Source organism: Ylistrum balloti, unplaced genomic scaffold, assembly GCF_031769215.1.
Source record: "Ylistrum balloti isolate Yb309-2 unplaced genomic scaffold, AGI_CSIRO_Ybal_v1 Utg370038, whole genome shotgun sequence".
In the NCBI taxonomy this organism is placed as follows: domain Eukaryota; kingdom Metazoa; phylum Mollusca; class Bivalvia; order Pectinida; family Pectinidae; genus Ylistrum; species Ylistrum balloti.
Window position 1 is genome coordinate 1,622,196 of NW_026782097.1, and position 19,975 is coordinate 1,642,170.

Below are 19,975 nucleotides of genomic sequence, written 5' to 3' on the forward strand. Positions count from 1 at the left end.
TCGTTCCTTTCATATTCTAATGATTTCCTTCAGGGACGTATATAACACCTGTTATCTATGTCCCTGTTTTCTTGTAAGCTTTCTTCATCATTCAATCTAAGGACCGTTGCTTCGTCATATCTGCTGACAATAGATTCTTCGTCTAATATAATGTAAACAAACATCCACGCAATTTTAACATGTAAAAAAACCCAACACATTTCTCTGTATAAATGCTTGAAGGAAATTGAGCCCAATTTACCTTAAATCAGTGCGTTGGAATGTAAATTCGTAAACGAACTCGCCTTTAGCATATATAATTCACGCATGCGTATTGCACATATACCAGTTTAGCCATTTTGTCAAGGACGAAGGTAGAAACAGTAGCACTATTTAGAAGAATTCCATTAGTACCAAGAAATAGAACTGAGAATGTGGCTTTCTTTAGTTTCATGCTGTGTTATAGCATGCATCACATTGCCGATATATGCTGGTAGGTATCCGATTATCAAAATATTCTTGTTTTCGTGTGTAAATATATGTCGACCTATCACGAACGAGACAGTTGGGTCGATCAGCTGATCTAGGTCTTACTGTTTTTGCAGAAGAACAATCTTGAGTTCACCCCAAGGCTATTACTGTGTTCGTGAAATAACCTTTGTGTATATGATTGATGCCGTCGTTCATTTTAACACGTGTCTGGTTTCGTGTCAGAAATTGAGAATATAATCCCGTGGTCTGCTTTCTGAAATATTTGTTGGTTTCAAATATTAATTGCTTTTGTTAATAGAATCTTCCCTTCTTCTGTTTGCATGACGCCATACTAATGATTGTGATAAACTTGCAAGTTACAGCCCCTGGCAGTGCGTTTACTTTTAAAGTGATGAGATTTTGGTCTTCTAAATTTCTAGGACTTGTTAATTAGTAGCAACTAATATTCTGGTTAGTCTTGTTATAAAAAATATGATTCAATGTATGTTGCATCATAAAACAGTTTGCCAGACTTCATCAAAGTAACCTAATAAAATTGTCAAATTGAAGTTACAGTAGCAGGTCAGTCATCTGCCCAAAGAATCTTGACACTGAATCCCTGTAAATTAGATTTAAAAACACTTGTGCAGCATGTCCACTTCATTGCAGTATTAGGATGATCAGTTACTTACTGGCCAACTTGTGAGCTTTTCCCTGTCCTTACTTTATCTTGTCAAATATTAGATGATAAAAAATTCTCAGTAGACAATCTTAACAACACAAATATTTTAACTCTTTGGAAATGGAAGTGGCGTTTCATTTTTTTTATTGAAAACTTGGCATTGGTTGGCTCATAAAATTTTTAAAAAAATGACCACTTTACATTTTCTTTATCTAAAATGGCTTGCTTGATCATTATATTATACTAGTTGTTATTTTATTGGGGAAATAAATATGTCAGAATAAGTGGATTTCTCTGTAATATTGTGACTTGCAGTACTATACTTAACAGTAATACATTCCTTAACTACTTGTATATCATACCAAATTAAAAATGAAAATAAAATGCATTTAGAAATACTTGAAAAGAACAATTAACCTGCATACCTGGTACTTTTTTTTTCGTCCTGAGAGTTTTGTTTTTAGGGCAGTGAGACAACACTGAGCAATATGAAAATAAGAGTTTCTGGTATAAAAACATCTTGTTTTCTACCTTTTCAACAGATGATACACCAAAAATTGAAATTCTGCCAAGTACAGGCCCTCTAAAGGTTCTAGAAGGTGGTAAGCTTGAGATAACATGTAGATATTCCACCAAGGCTGCCAAACCGGACCCAAACTCACTGATCATCAAAAGATCTCTTGACCGACAGGGCGACATAAAGAATGCAGTCAAACTTATGAACCTGGGATTTGAGATCCATCAGTCAACCAATCCAGGAGCTACACCTTATGATTGGAATGTCATCACTCTCAAAGTCTCCAAATCTGGACCCAAACTCACTATCAAGGATACTGGCCGCTATTACTGTATTTATGAAGAACAGTACAAATTTTTCCAAAAAGATGTGGATGTCTTCAGAGGTTTGTTGTTAACACTTTTTATTTTACTGTTTTGATATAAGTGAAAAATATTTGCTTTGCATTTATATTCATAAAATCTGTTCAGAATTAAATTTGTCATTAAAATTAGCGTAGACATGTTAAAGGATTACCTTTTAAACAATTATGTGAAAATATGAATATGGTGCAACTGGTTGTCTTAATGTACACATGTGTAGTTTTTTCTGTCATGCATCTGTACTTTTTACTTGAAAATGCTAATTAGTTTAGAAGTAACAAAGTTTAATATGGTATTTCTGGCCTTTGGGGCAGATTCGATAAAGCTATAGATGTTATATTTTGTAAGTAAAGGTTAAGAAGAATCTTTGGGAGCTGAGAATTTGAACAAAATATGATTTTTAGCAGTTGTCATTCAATAAAATTAGAGGGGTCATTCAATGACAACATAGAAAAAATAATTGGAAAAATAATGGGTCAATGTTGGTTTTGAGAGACCCATGCATGACATTGAGTCCTTTCCTATCTCCCACTAGATTGTTTTTTACCATTAAAGAGATTTAACCAGTATTTATCAGTAGTGAAATAGCCTCTTTTTAATTAAGAGGAAATTATTAGAAACATAGTCAGTCGTGATGTAAAACATAGTCAGTGGTGATGTAAAACATAGTCAGTCGTGATGTAAAACATAGTCAGTCGTGATGTAAAACATAGTCAGTCGTGATGTAAAACATAGTCAGTCGTGATGTAAAACATAGTCAGTCGTGTTGTAAAACATAGTCAGTCGTGATGTAAAACAGTCGTGATGTAAAACATAGTCAGTCGTGATGTAAAACATAGTCAGTCGTGTTGTAAAACATAGTCAGTCGTGATGTAAAACATAGTCAGTGATGTATTTTTTGTCTGTCTACAGTTGTGTCCCCTCCTGAGGTAGTGTACAATGAGACAAGCAGCACATTAAGCTGTGTTCCTGAGTTCAGCACGGAGACAACTGATAGGGAATATACATTGGCCTGGAGCAAGAATGGCTCAAAATCTCTGATAGATAGTCTGAGCGACAGATACTCGCTGGAGGGCGAGCAGAGAGAGAGACTTGTTATCACCAAACCTGGTAAGCATGTCTTTCTATTTTCCCTTGAATCTCAAATCATACTCATTGTGCATAAATGGATTTAAATTTATCTTGTTAGATATTTTGTTGTGTTCACTTAGACATCATTTGTACATGCAAATTTGTATTGATATTAACTGCAAATTCCATTCCCTCTTTGATGTAAGGGTCCTGTTTAATCACCTAATTTTAGCTCACCTTGTCTGAAGGACCAGTGTGTGCTTATGGCATTGCGTGGTGTCTGTTTGTCGTTCGTCAACTTATTTCTGAAAAAAAGCTACTAGTCATTTATGAATGAATGGATGTTGACCATGCTTAAAAGCATATTTTGGAACATTTTTTTCCATGTTGGTAATGTCAATAGACTAAAAGTTCTTATAACATTACCTGTAGACAATTTGAGTGTGATGTCTCGATGACTACACAGTCACCTTCATCAGATTAATGACCAGTGTGGAACGTACTAGCACTGACGTACATATTGTACAAGATGGTAAGGAATCTACCATCTGTAATCCTATGTACATTATGGTTGAAAATAGTGACCAGATGGTAAGCAGATTATATACTGAAAAATACACAAGATGTTGACAATGTACTGTAGTCAATTCGGCTACACTTTCTTTAAAGCCCCAATATACGTAAAAATCACTATAAAACACAACTTTATCTTATTTTCCCCGTAATATATGCAACAAAACAAATACTTTCCTTTAATTAAAGAAAATAAAACTGACTGTTTTCAATTTAAAAAAAAATTGAAAAAATTGGAAAATAAACAATGTGGTACCCACAATAATTCATACATTACCGCTCGTAGCGATGACATTGCGCATGCGCATATTCCGCGTGTATAAACATGGCAGACACAGTACAGACGTTCACCAGTCGCTTCCTTTTTTTCCAATCATACATCAGACCAGTTCTGAATTCTTACGTTATAATTGTGCGTCGTATCGTTTCTAAACTAAATATTCCTTCTAATAATTTCCCCAAAACTGAATGTTTATCACAGGAATACCTCAAGTCTACGACAAGACTTCGCAAACAACATTTGTAAACAAAAACTTAACGGAGACATATCTGCATGTGCTTCCTCTATAAGTAGAAACCTCAACTCTCGCGAGATCAGGTCACAAACTTTCCGACGTCGTTTGGCAACAATCGTAATTTCGATGGCAGCTTGTTTAAAATGGAGGTGTGTTTACAAATAGCGAGTTTCAACTGCTCATATATCAATACTTTATGCAGAAAGTCGTGGTAACTATTGTTTGAATAACTTAATTTTAACTACATCTTAGAGAATATCTCAATAATTATGTGTGATTCTACACTAAAGTTTTGGTGAATGTTACATATATTGGGGCTTTAACGCTTGGTCATAGATGTGCAAGAGTCTGCGGCCCCCTTGTCTCTGTTCAGTACTGGCCTGCATAGAGATTCCTTACCTCAGATGCAGGGCCCAAAAGGGGAAATTTAGCTAGTTCTTAAAAATCATCTCCTGTGAAATGATAAGATTTTGCCCAAATTTGGTCTGAATAATCTTTGGTGGAGGGGACTGAATTCTGTATAAACAGTGGGCCTCGATCTCTTGGGAGGGAGGGGTGGTGCCAAATAGGGGAAAATAAAGCAAATTCTTGAAAATCCTACTCTGCTGTAGAAGTGATTTAATTTTGCCTCAATTTAATCTGAAGCCTCCTTTGTGAAGACGGGCTCATTTTGCATTAATGGTGGATCTTTGTCTCCTGAGGTGGAAGAGTTGAGGCCTAATGGGAGGATATAGAGCAAATTCATTAAAATTCTACGGCTCCTGTAGTATTGAGTGGAGTTTCCTCAATTTGGTCTAAAGCATTCTTGGGTAAAAGGTAAAAGTATAAACACTGTTTCCTAGCCTCCTAGGGTGGGAAGGGTTGGAGCCCAATATAATTGATAGAGCAAATTCTTTTAAGTCCTTATTAAGTTGGAATGTCAGGATTATGTCCTTCTTTGGACTGAAGCATCCATTGGTAAAGGTGGATCAATTTTGTATTAACTGTGGATCTTAACCTTGAGGTGTGGGACATATTGAAAATTCTTTAAAATCATTCTTATTCTGAAACATCTTTAGATGAAGGGAACTCAATTTTGTATAAACTGTGTATCTGGTCCCCTATGGACATGGTGGTAGGGTCAAATAGGGTAAATAGTAAAGTTTAAATGAAGCAATTTCAGCAAATTTAACCAGGTGAGTGATACAGGCTTTATGGACCTCTGGTTAGGTCACCTGCCCATTAGGGTAATGACCGTTTCCTTTACTTTGATGTCTGTCCTTATCCAGCATCAGGTGTTTTTTTTTCATTAATTTTCTACTGAATCAAGAGGTCTGTAGTAAAGAACTTGGATTAGTAACATGCTGGGATGAAATGAGACAAACTTTCATTGTCACAAGGTCAAGAATCAAGTATCAAAAAACACATAAAGTAAATCATGTCAATTAAAGCCTTAGGGTTTGTTTATTTGGTTTGTTATCATCGTTGTCGAGTTTGTTCAAAATAATGTCCTTAACTCACATTCACGGTTTCTTTGGTCAAATATGTTAAGAATAGCACTATTACTTTTAATGTCAGGTCATAATATTTGTTGAGTGTTGTGGTATGAGGTCAACTATGTTAAGAATAGCAATATTTCTTTTAATGTCAGGTCATAATATTTGTTGAGTGTTGTGGTATGAGGAAGCATTAGCATAATTTTCAAAAATATCATATCAGGGGTAGGGGTTTATATTTTGCTTGGAGCATTATAGAAATTATCTGAGGAGTGTGGTGAAATTGGTAAGTTTGGAACTCATAGGAATGACCTTTAAAGTCAAATAGAGTTGAAGTTGGTAAGAGATACAGACCCACTGTATCAACTGTTTCATTGTCATACGCCTTATGTCACATTTTAGCAGTATTACTTGCATTCTTTGTATGTTATGAGGAGATTAATTTGAATAGGAAAGTTTGGTAGTTATCTTTACTACCTCTTAACACATTAGATTCTTCAAAGGTCTTTCTTATGTGAACATTGTCTTAAATCCCTAATGAGAGAAATCCACACACAAGTAATTGATAGGTGGTTTCTTATTATCTTATTTCTTTATGTTTCCAAGCTTAAGGGATTCAATTTTGCCTAAAATACTAGTGAGTGATATTCTAATAAAAGATGAATTGAACTTTGCTGGATTAACCATGTCTGGTCCTGAAAAATGATTTGTTAATACTGTTAGCTTGTTATACTTTGATTCATGTATTCCAAATGAGAAGTAATTCAGTTTTTGGGAGGGCTATGTGGAGGGCCTGAAATGGCATTTAATATGCATTTTGCCAAGTTCAAAGTGTAACCATGGTGTTCATATAGGACAAACTCTTAACAATAATACAAGTGTTCCATGTAATATTTGTACGCAGATGTTCTCAGTTGCTTCCTGTATACAATATCAGTGAACTGTAAAAATCATGCGGTCAAGTGGATCTGGTCCAAGGTCTTTTTGTTGACATTGTACTTAGCTGGACTTTCACTGGTCATTATTTCAGGTCGCAGTAGGTAACCTGTTTCTGTATTGGGATTTTATTACCTGATGATTTATTTTAACCTTTTTTTTTATTTCTATGCCTGACTCCATAATGTGATCCTCTTACTTAAGGATTAAACACCAACCAAGCCTGTCTCATCCCTCAAACTAAAACACCTTGTGTCCAAACTCTCCCAAACACTTAAATGTGACACCCTTACTTAAGGATTAAACACCAACCAAGCCTGTTTGATCCCTCAAACTTAAACACCTTGTGTCCAAACTCTCCCAAACACTTAATGTGACACACTTACTTAAGGATTAAACACTAACCAAGCCTGTTTGATCCCTCAAACTAAAACACCTTGTGTCCAAACTCTCCCAAGCACCCCCATACACACAAAAATTAATATGACACCATATTAAGTATTCCAGTTACAGTTTAATTGATGCTTCAATGCAGGATCTATCGTGATCCTAGAGACTCGAGACAGGATCTATTGTGTTCCCAAACACTAGGATTTCACCTGACAACCAAGCATCAGGATCTAAATGTAATTAAACCTACAAGGGATGGAAAGCATTCAAAATTCTAATCTGATATTAATGTGATCAACAACATAAAGATATGTGTTTTACCTTACCTAGAATAAAATGTGATACCATAAAATAAAAAATTACAAAAAAAAAAAAAAATGTGATACCATTACCTCAATATAAAATGTGTTTCAAGTCTCATCCCTTCCTCCAACACGAGATCAAATTAGTTATAGTCCCCTTCCACAGTGGCATGGTGATCCCCCAAGCTATATCCTAGGATGTAACGAGACCCATTGGTTATACCTTAGGATAGATGGCGGAATCTAATGTATGTGATCCCTGACCTCAGGCTGTGATGTGATTTCTTGTCCTGATCATAGGATGTAATGCGATTCCCTATATTCATGATCAAACATGATTATTTGATCTGAGTATAAAATGTGATCTGCTGGCCCCAAAATAAAAAAAATATATGATTCCTCCACCAAATGATCTAATATGATTCCCTAGCCTGAGGATCTGATGTGATCCCCTGACTCCAGGATTAAATGTGATCCTCTTGACCCCAAGATCTGATGTGACCCCTTGACTCCTTGATTTAATGTGAATCAAATGTGATCATAGTAGCCTTTGATGTATTGTGATTGGCTGACCTAAGGATCCAACATAGTCCCTCCACCGGAGAAACCAATGTGATCCCCCAAACCAGGATATTATGACATCCCTTGACCCCATTATTTAATGAGATCTCTTGACCATAGGATCTAATGAGATCCCATCACCCCAGGATCTATTATGTATCTCCTGAAGCCAGGATCTGATACAATCCTTGACCTCTGGACTTACAATGAAATGTACATGTGATAATCCGACCCCATGATCAAGTTCGATCCCCTGACCCAATGATATTATTTGACCCTTTGACACCAGAATTAAATGTTATCCTCAAGTTTATGTGATTTCCCGATCCAATGATTTTTCAAGTGAAATTCCTAGCCCTTGGATCCACATTGTGTTAATGAAGGAGTTTTGGCAGTTTGCTTTTGTTTTGTTAAAAGTTGATATAACTGTGTTGTTTTCAAGTATTTGTTGGTTTTGTGATGGTTTTTGCATGAAGCATGTGTGGGATTGGATTTAGCATCAGCTGTATGTTAAATGATACTAGTAAGTATATGTAACAGCATCTGATGCTTTAAATATCACTGCTTCTAATTAAGTCACCACATTTTGACTTCCTGTTGAATATTTTCTTTGTTCTGAAGTTGTTATTGAATATTCTACATCAAATTGTTTCGCGGTCAAGGAATTGAAATGCTGAAATGAAGACATTAACATTGGTCTTGTGTTCTTGAATTATGGTATGACAGTACACAGAAGTGAATTTAACCTGTCATTAAAGTTAATACATTATATAGTTAAATACAATATGTGCCAAACTATAAAAGATTTATGAACTATGTCATGTCATAAAGCTGTCATACTTTTAGCTTGCAAGTGCAGAAATCTAGAAGGCCAAATCTTGAAGGCAATTAAGAGTGATGAAAGAAGAAATTGTTATTAGGCAAGTTGGTTACAGTATCATCAATCACCAGATATACATGAGGGAATGTACAGCAAACACTGGGTTAGTTTATTGTACATAGGATGATAGGTTCATAGGCCCCTCTGTCTGGATACCGGAAAGTATGCAGGATGATAGAAGGATAAATAAAAAATATTACAGACGTAGAGGTCAATCACGACTGGCCAGGAAATGATAAACAGAACAATTGAACTTTGTGCTTATTCTATTGGAACTTTAGATTTAATATACATGTAACATTGGGATTTATGAATAAAATAACTGATGGAGTTATTGTTCTTGTTTAACAGTTAGATGTCATAATCCAACACTGAGATATGTCTCCCCATTTTTAGTACTTTAGGGGTAGAAATCTCGATGTAAAATTATGTGTTGAAGAAGTCAGAGAATGCGAAACCTGTTGACAATAATAGATCTAAGAACCCAGTCTCTCCGCCTGTTGTAATTGACCCTTACACCTCAGATATACATGATATACATTTACATGGTATATGTATCATCTCTCATCTTCCAACATATAGGAGACCAAGTACACACTATCAGGTTACCATTGTGCATATTCATGATACACAGTCTGGGACTTGAAATCAGCTGTGTTTCTATTTTCAATAATTGTTATCATCTGTTTGAAAAATTAATAGATTATCAGATGTTGTCACAGAAATGTCAATTATTGATAGCCAATGTTTGATACTGATTTTATTTTAAGTCTTTGTTCATTTAATGGTTTTGAGTGTTTATTCAATTTCATGAAATAGACCTAAATATACATATATTTGTAGCTGTCCATGAACATGCAAAATGTTTACATGGATGAAATTTTGAAACGGTATAAAGACAACTGATTTAGTCCTGATCATATAGAAATGTAACATGGTGTCTTATTTCAGTTGTCAAAGCAATCCTCAGGACTACTACTAAATACTAGCACTTTCATTATGTTCATATTCTCTTCCAGTAATTTATGCATTTCTGTCCTGACTGGTAAGAGCAGGGGTTTATTTACAACAGTAACTCAGCAGATCAAATACAGTTATGAATCTGTATTTTTCTCCCCCACACCAACTAAATGTAGACTTTAACATTAAACATTGTCCCCTGACTGATAGGTCGAGCCTGCTATGATTAACATGTCATATATAAAGTGTTATATATTATATCATGACACGTATCAGGGTATGGAATTTCACAACCACCACATTGGCCTGATATCGTAACTAATTAAGAGATGAAGCATCAACATCTGGTTGCCATGGGTTTATTATTGGTTTACATGTTTGTTCTAGCAAGGCTTGCCATCATCAGAAAAAAACCGTATAATTAAGGTTAAAATTATGGCTTAGCTGTGATGTAATTATGATTGTCTTCATCATGTGGTAATGACAATACAGCATTTTATCGTGTTGTAAAAATGGTATTGACAGAAAGTAGTTCAGATCAAATTATAGGTCTGCATTCAAAACCTTATCAAAATACATTTACGTTTCAAAATCCTTCATAATTGTCTACTTTCACTATAATCTTATCAAGTACTACCCATTTACATTTTTATGAAAAATTATCACCAATTGGGATGCTTTAACTTAACACGCGATCTATTGTATATACAGAAATGTGCTCGGGAGAAAAGACTGAACACATAATATGTCTACATAAGGCTATATATCCAAATACCAAATTGTTAACGCTATTTAATGTAGGTCTTTTTGTGGTCCAAACAATATTACCTTTCCCACACTCTTTTTATTTATAGGCAAGCAACTAAATTTTTTTTTTTCTAAATAGTGGATGAATACATTAAAAAGATAAAAAAAGATGTGTATAAAATATGTGACAGTGTTGGTGTCTCTCTGTCTCTGTACATATAATGTAATTAGATATAGGTATGATTACCTGCTTGCAAACTAACATGTTACTTTATGACAATTTGGGGTTAAATTTCATTGCCCTTAGCCTAGTAATGTGAGACAAGGTGGAGTACTGTGTAGAATTCCTGTAAAATGTTCACACAGTGTCCTAGCTATAGATGTTTGAGCTTTACACTCTTTTTCTTCACAATAATCAAAATAGTCAGGACTCCTGAGAATGAATATAATTTTTGAAGAGGCAATCCACATTTACTAGTCACAATTTACAAAATGTCATTTTACACATGTTGTTCTCTATATTGCGAATCATGTTGTATATTGATACAGCGTCTACAATTTATAAAGGTTCTGTTTTATATTGCTTCATCACCTTTCATAAGCTTGAATCTGCTGGTGAGAATTCTAACGCTTGCTATCGACCAACTGTCCAAGGCTTTTAACATGTGTATGTATGTTAATCTATAACATACATGTTCATCAATATTGCATTAGTGCTTCAGCTACAGTTATTTATTCTTGGTGTGGTATGCATGCTTGGCCAAGACTTATGAATGTATGAGGTTGTTCATGTAAGATGAAGTCAACTTCTGATTTAATGACCTTAGATACTGGGTTTTCTATGAATGTTCACATTAGTATTATAAATAGTTTAATCACACTTTGATGTCCTTTATGTAAAGATGTTGTAAAGGATACATACGGTTTCAGTCAGCTGCAGGCTGTAATTAAATGTCTTAGTTGCTTGACAAAGCAACTTGCCTGTTAACCAACTTTGTACCAGGTTCTTTTTCAACACATAATTTAAGATATATACATTGTACATAAATAATATACCATTATGTGACATTAAATTTTATATTTTTTATTGAAATCCTCATTCTGTATTAGAATTAGGGAAATCTTATGGAGGTTATGTAATTCCAATCAAGCCTGATTCAGTATTCTAATTAACAATGAATACACACTAGCTCCAGGATCATTGATTTCCAGCTTCATTGTATGTTTACACTAGTACACCCACCGACACCCTCGGCTTAACATTTTACTGATGGTACATGTGTGGTTATTGATTTGAAACACTTCAGTGTGTCACTGAGTGTAGTATAATCATCATGTGATACCACTTAAGCTTTGTCATTATGACATCAGTCCTGATTAAGACGTCAACACACGGATGTACAGAATGTCTATATATGATTTCTACTGTATAATATGTCTTTATATGTGTATGTATAAATTCTTATGATACCATCAACAAAGGAAAATATTATTTTGACTTTCTCCTACCTGCTCCCATTAGGCGACAGTACATGTATATACATACAACAGATATTCTGAAAGTTCAGTGACATGCATAAATTTTCTTTTTTTTTTCAATTTTTAATTTATCCAAAAACACATGAGGAATAAATAGATTCATAAATACTATCAGTCTATACATGCATAAATTTTGATACCTCTCTACAACCATCTTTATCAGTTTACCTGACAGAAACTAATGTAATTTTATTTCGTTATAAATGTATATTGTTTACTGGTACATAAGAGATTGGGATGTCAATATTTGATCATTGCAGAATGGGGAGATCTCGGTCGCTACCAATGCGCTTTTACATTCACATCCACTCAGCAGACAGTGACCAACTTCATTGACCTTATTGGTGAGTATGAAACAAAGATCGATATAATATGTAAGAGGACAAAGTTGTAGTGAAGATTTTACTTCTAGATCTAGATGTGTTACTCAAAAATATTCTGACAAGTCGAAAAGCATAGTTATAAGAAAACACCTTAATCCAACAACTGTATTTGCAGAATATTGCCCAGATTTCACAAGTAAAACTAGAAAGTGTACTTTAAGCTTTTTATCTTCATAAGTTGTATTCAAATTTTTGAATTTCTTTATGTCTAGGACCACCCAAAGTGAATGAAAAGACCTTTGACTCTTCCAAGAACTATGTACAAGGTGACAACCTTATCCTGAAGTGTCCAGTGACAGGATATCCCTACCCAACAGTATCCTGGCTCCGTGACGATGTCCTGCTGAATGCAGGAGACCGTGTTGTCATCAATGATGAAGGCACCTTGGTCAACGGCAAACTGACCATTTACAGTCTGGAGTTTGAGGACAAAGGCACTTATAAATGCATGGCCAACTCCACCTATGAGGGCTTCAAGGCTGCACATGCTACAACAGTTGTCAGAGTCAAGGGTAAAGTCACATCAATTCCTTCTAGGGCAATGACTCCACTAAGTAGTTCATATGTAAAAATACTTTACAGGATTTAACTTTGAAATGCTAGTACAGTAAAACATGTAGAAGTCGAAGTTGAGAGGCAAAATATTTGACTTATGCCATGGTTCGACTTAACCGTGTTTCTATGAACGGAGGCATTTTGCATCAAAGACTTTTATATTTTCATCCCAACATCATCAGATGGTGGGCTATTCAAATTGCTCTGTGTCTGGGGTCCGGCGTTCGGTTGTAAACATTTTTTGTTATCGCTATTTTTCTTGAGAAGCACTGAATGGATTTTTCTCAAATTGCATATGTAGGTTCCCATTGGTCCCTAGTAGTGCCTGTTTGAATTTGGGACAGAGATCCCTTTGGGATCTTTTTTTTTATCAATCTGCATTGGCACGGTAGTTTAATTTTTTCCAGCAGCCTTGCAAATAAAAAAAAAATAAACAAACAAAATAGCAATAGATTTACAGTAAGCAGACCACAATGTTTTTTGTTTTGAGTTTGGTTGCCCAATTCTGTATAAATTCCAAGTTTTGTCTGTGGATGGACCACAAAAGATTTTCGACACCAATGCAGTTTTCAACTCAACAGTGTTCGAATAATCCATGTTTAGTTTACTTAGATAAAGAAGAGAAAAAATTGGGACAGATCTAAACATTTGACTTATTGGATGTATTGAATTCTAGAATGTTTAACATAAGTGAGTTTTACTGTACCTTCGGTATTCAAAAAAACACACACATCAGTATCACATTTAGTCTGTCTAGAGCTTAATGGTTGTTTGAATTATAATTGATTTATTTCACAACAGTAAAGCAAGTAATATGAAATTATATCAATTTTAGATCGTCTTGCTGCTTTGTGGCCATTCCTTGGAATTGTGGCTGAAGTTATCATCCTCTGCATCATCATCTTCATCTATGAAAAGAGACGTGGAAAGCAGATGGAGGATGAAGCTGACTCTCCAGATTATCCGTGAGTCATCAGATTAGTATCTAGTTTTCCACTGAGAACTAATGACATTTAGCTTTCTAAATTGTATATCTGTCAGTCCCAAGTAGTTAGCTTAACTGTTTATCTGTCTGTGATATCTAGTTATCTTTACTGTACTTCTGTCTGTGATATCTAGCTAGCTTAACTGTATATCTGTGTATATCTGTCGGTCACATCCAGCTAGCTGAACTTTATATCTGTCAGTCACATATAGCTAGTTAACTGTATATCTGTCAGTTGCATCTATCTAGCTTAACTGTATATCTGTCAGTCACATCTAGCTAGCTTAACTGTATATCTGTCAATCGCATCTAGCTAGCTTAACTGTATATCTGTCTAATATCTAGCTTGCTTCAACATATTTGTCTGCGGTATCTAGCTAGCTTAACCAAATATATGTGATTCTAGCGAGCATATCTGTATATTTGCCAGTCACATCTAACTAGCTTACCTGTATATCTTGTCTGTGATATCTAGCTAGCTTATACAGGATATATCTGCCTGTTCTGTCAGTCCCATCTGTCGAGCTTAACTGTAAATCTATCTGTGATATTTAGCTAGCTTATACGGTATATCTGTCTGCGACATATTGCTACCTTCTGTCTTCCTTCCCTTAGTGTGTATTATTTCAAGAGTTCTGGATTCCTGAAATAAGTTGGCATTGTATATTCTAGGTTAAGGTCCTGTATAGTCAGTAGAAATCAGAGGTGTCTTTCGTCTAGCTAATTATTTTATGAGATACGAAGGAAATTTGATTCAAAACTCAATTATTGCATGTATAAATGTTCAGTTAGTACTGGATTGATTTGTTCATTTCAGAGCCAACACTCAAGATCACCGAGCTGATGAGGTGAGACAGAGGAATGTGAGAACCTAGACACAGGCCACTGTCCAAATGGACAGAAACAACATCCTGATGAGGAATTAGCTGGTACCTCCGTACAGAGAAGCAACATCCTCATAAACTGATACCTTAAAAACATCATAGATCCATGCTACAGACAGTTAAAAAAAAACGAAATTTAATTTCAATAAAATATTATCTAAACAAGAAGCCATGGGTCCTAAAAAAATGATGTGTGATGAAAAAGTATGAGGAAAAACAAATATCTGTGTCTGTTGTAAATATTTGATTTGAATTTCTGTGTGATGTACGGGTATGAATGATGATAGGGTAACAAAATGAACAGGATATAATGCAGGTCTTCAAAGCATGGATCTCGGATGTTAAAGGCGTTGGTCTCCTACGTAAAAATCATGGGTGTTAAATGTTCACCATGGCTGGTATTATGATCAGTCTCATGCATTTCTTTGCATGGTGAGTAAGAAAGCAAGTAACATGAACTTGATTGGATGAAAGTGGGTTTTTTTAAGGTATGTAATGTGTATGCGTGAAAGAGTGCTCATGTTATCTTAATCTTAATAATCAGGGTTTATTTGTTAAATTATGGTAATTTTCATGAATAGATAATGTACCTAATTCTTCTTATGTATTGTATGAATGTTATTTTCACAAAATTCTGTTTGAGAAAAGATCACAAATGACCATAATTGTATCCATATTGATACAGAATCAAAGGGGTTTAGGCTTAGTAGGTTATGTATGCAACCTACAAGAGCACAAAGAAGTGCTACACAGCCGTACTGTAACTATAAAACTTTTTAAGATGTAGGTATGAAAAGTTTTCCATGGAATATTTCAAATGTTTCATTAAAAGAACTGAAAAATTGTTTTATTTAAAAGGAAAAGGGTAAATAAGCAAAGCTTTCTATAACAAATTGATTTTTTATTTGGCAGATGAAATTAAACAGCTCATTTTGTGAACTTGCGTACAATGTTAGATGGATTGGATACACATAGGTGTTTGTAAAGATAATGTTCTTAATCCTAAAGTTGTTGTAAATCAGAAATTAACTAGTATTGACAAATTGAATTTTGAGAGTATATTGCATATTAGTTTGGAAAACTTTTGTACTATTTAGAGAATAAAGACTAGTGTTGAAAGAGTATGGAAAGTAAAGAGTTAATAATGCTTTTACTTCTTATAATAAATGATTTTCATCGTAATTTTGTACTTTATATAACAGACATGTTCAGGTAGTATTCAGATGAATGTTATCAAAATGTAGATTCCAATTCAAACATGATATTGTATGTTGTTTGTTACTCAAGTGATTTTATATGTTTTAACTCTTAATACAAATGATTTATATTTAATTTATGTAATTTGTTTGTCCATGCTGCATATGTTGTTGGTTTTATTATATGCCGTTTCTTTTAATACATAAACAAAACATAGGAGTGATATTGAATTCTTTTCTTAATTTTGTCATTTGCACACCCTATCAACTTCATTATACATTTTATTTGAAAATGGACTTTGAAAATGAAGATTGGATTCTTTTCTTTCTTAATTATCTGAAATAATGAACAAGCCATCTTTGAAAATTAGCATATTTTAAACAAGACATTGAAAGCCTTACTGTCTAATTTAGTTCTAGCTGTGTAAGCCATGTTTCATTTTCTGTCCGCACAATGTGATAAAATGTTGTATATTATTTGAAGCATAATCAGTCTAGAACTGGTTACCAAAATTTTACATTTAACAATATTAAATCCATGAAATACCTGCAGAAGTATTAGTGATAGGGGATTTCTGCAGTTGCAGTTTCTTTCTAATAGTCAAATGAAGTAATATAATCTGCTTGCGTTGTTTGTAATTTATATTGTATCTCTTTACTAGTGTATTTCTATCTTTCAAAGTGGAAAAGAAAACTACAGCAGTAAATCTATTGATTCTGTTTTCATTTTTTTTAATTCTATTATGCTTGCCATTGATATGGAACAATGTGGACTTCAAATTTTGTTGTTGTTCTAATATATCTAATGCTAAAGGTGAATCGAGTAGCCTCTTTCAGTGTGTATTGTGGTTCTAATATATCAGATGCTATAGGTGAATCGAGTAGCCTCTATCAATATGTTTTGTGGTACATGTGTATCTAATGCTATAGGTGAATTGAGTAGCCTCTATCAATATGTTTTGTGGTACATGTGTATCTAATGCTAAAGGTGAATCGAGTAGCCTCTATCAGTATGTTGTGTGGAACATGTATCTAATGTTAAAGGTGAATCGAGTAGCCTCTATCAATATGTTTTGTGATTCTAATATATCAAATGCTGTCGGTGAATCGAGTAGCCTATGTTGGTATGTTTTGTGATTATGGTGTATCTATGCTGTAGGAAAATTGAGTTACATTCTCAGGTGTGTGTTTCAAGATTATCTAATGCTGTAGGTGAATCAAGTAGCCTACATGCTTTTCTGATTTCTTACAGCATCAATGAAAAGCTTGGCTTGGTTGTCACTTTTGTGTTAAATGTAGAATAGACGTAATATTCTGGATTTTGCCAATCTTGGTATTTCAATACAGACCTCCTGATGTATATTTTCACATGACACACATATAGAAACATCTGCACTTCAATTCAGTATATCTGTACTAAATGTTTTTTTTATCACATTTTAAACCAATTTTCGTCATGCAGAAATTCCAAGTGTATTTCTTCTATCATCACAGTATAACATACTTGTTTTCCAATTAATGTTGATTTTTATGCTAAGAGCATTTTTTTTTTTTTTTAATAATTTAAGTACACATTTTTCACTTTTGTGATTAGTCCCAATAAAAAAAAAGTTAGAAAAATCTTTAGATATTTAGGTATATTTTAGATATGTAGTAACTACAAGAAAATATGTATAACACAGAACTTTGTTAACTAAAGGTGCATGTTGAGCCTAATTGACACACAAATCTTCATCAATATTAAAACATTGTTATGAAAATACTGCATTCAATGCATGTTACATCCAAACGTCTTGACATCAGTTTTGATTTGTTCATTGCTATTCAATAATTTTAAAAGCAGGATGTTTCTATAGTGGAATGAGCAGCACAGATTGATAGGTTCTTGGTATGTTAATTAAGTGTACATCTCTATGCTCTACACAAGCAATACTCTAGGTATGTGTACATTGGATAGGATTTTATTTTTGAATCGAGTCACCAGTTGAATTTTATTGTTTTAATATCTACCCATATGAAATAATAACATGTGTTAGAGTAACTGTTATTCCCTTAATAATCCATATTTTTATATTCTATCATTTTTTTTCCATTCCAACAGCAGTGAGTTCTGATATTTCCCATACCAAAGCATTTAAATGTATAGTAGACATGCAGGTCATGCAGTTTAAAAGTCCAAACATTAGAATTAATACTTCTACATGAAATGTGTTCAAATCATCGTGCAGAAAAGAAAAAAACCAAGTTCAGAAAATATTCCTGAAATGGTTTAGGATTTATTTCATGATTATTTTTTTTTTTCTCTTTTTCAAATTTTCAACATACCACCAGCCCCCTCCCCCTTCCCCTATTTTTGTCATGGAATTAATGAACCATTTTGCCCCTGTGAAATAATACTTGTGTAGTGGTTATGTGTTCCCCATTAACCTTTACATAGTAGATTTTAGAGTGTATAGGATATAGCTGAAATTGCAACGGTCAACACATTCATCCATAAATCCTCGTAATAATTCTGTTCAGAATTACTTTCCCTGTTCATAAAGACCTCAATTCTGCAGGAATGAACTGCTGTACCTCAGCCTTGTCCATTGCAGCTCCTATTCTCTTATTGATCTTACAAAACCTTGGGAAAGTAACACGGCAAACAAAGTCCGTATTTGAAAGAGAGATGAGGATTTATGATATATTATTTTTTGTGTTTTTACTTAAGGACAGTTACATGAAGTGAAGATAAATTGCTGGTGTTTGATCGTCTACCCTGCTTTAGGAGAATTTAGACAGAATTTCCTTAATATGTTACAATGTAATACACTGTATATTAGTGATTCAATAAAAAAAGGAGAAAATGTAACAAGGGTTGTCTTGTTCTTGGTAGATAAAGCCTTTTGATGTTTACAGCTTAAACTTTACCATTGTCTTGTATTTTAGGTTAACGTACTTTAAGATGCTCTAATATGGCTGAGAATCAATTGTTCACCAATCAGACTGATCGGAGTATAAAGGAAATTGCCACACCAATTATCAGAAAACTGGCATTACTTATTTAATACTGAGGACACTTGAATGAAGTTAAATAGGTGGATCAGGTTATAGTTAAATAGGTGGATTATAAACCAAAGGGAGGTCAAAGTGCTATGGTAGTGTATATTGGTATCTGAAAGAACTTCATCCATCTAAGATGAAAACATTGTCTAAAATGACTTCATGGTATCTTTTTATGTATTCTCTCTGTCATCACCTGTGTTTGTAAATAGGACCAATGGGAAGAAAAAAAATCACTGCCATGTAATTGGCTACATTTTCACAACATTTTTTTTACTCACTTGGCTAAAGTATATGCATCCGATATTTTCTGCTCCACTGGGCAACACCTACATGACTTTGCTCGAATGATCTACAGTAATCTATATTTTCTTTTCCATTGGGCTACACCAACTAGGATTGTCTGCTCCACTGGGCTACAAAAACCTATATTTTCTGTCTTCCTTGGCTCCACCAACCTGTATTTTCTGCCCCACATCCCTTCCTAGTAATCAATATTTTTTTACTCCACTGGGCTACAGTAAATTGTAACTTAAGACTTTTAACCTCTCTTGGCTATATGCTATTCTGTTCCAAATTATCTTATTGGACTGATGCTGAACACCATACATGTACGCTCGTTTTATTTGTTCAGAATGTTCCTAGAATAAATTTTAACAAAATTTGCGATTAAAAATGAACCTTGACCTATGTCAAAAGCCATGAGTCCAACATTCAAACGACTGAATTTGATTATCCAAAGGATATACACGTTTTAAATTATATATCGTATGTAAGTATACTTGTTCTCTGCTTATTGATAATTAATACATGCATACTACCGTTTGAGATTAATTTTATTCAATGAGCAGTTTTCCTTAATATATTTTTATAATATTACAAGTCGAACGCACCTGAAAGGTCTTGATCCATCTCTTGTACGTGCTTAAGCTATATGTACACGCAATTAAAGCATTTTGAAGACCCCGAT

General features: G+C 34.1%; 1 protein-coding gene across 1 annotated transcript; it reads left to right on the plus strand.

Annotated features, from left to right (window-relative positions):
* The first annotated feature begins 340 nt into the window (after positions 1–340).
* On the plus strand, positions 341–18,817 carry LOC132549022 (neuroplastin-like). Its single transcript, XM_060212933.1, has 7 exons — positions 341–472; positions 1,675–2,034; positions 2,924–3,121; positions 12,221–12,304; positions 12,556–12,855; positions 13,734–13,863; positions 14,701–18,817. Exons 1-7 carry the CDS (start codon positions 412–414, stop codon positions 14,756–14,758), a joined length of 1,191 nt encoding a protein of 396 aa, XP_060068916.1. The 5' UTR covers positions 341–411; the 3' UTR covers positions 14,759–18,817.
* Positions 18,818–19,975: the final 1,158 nt, after the last annotated feature.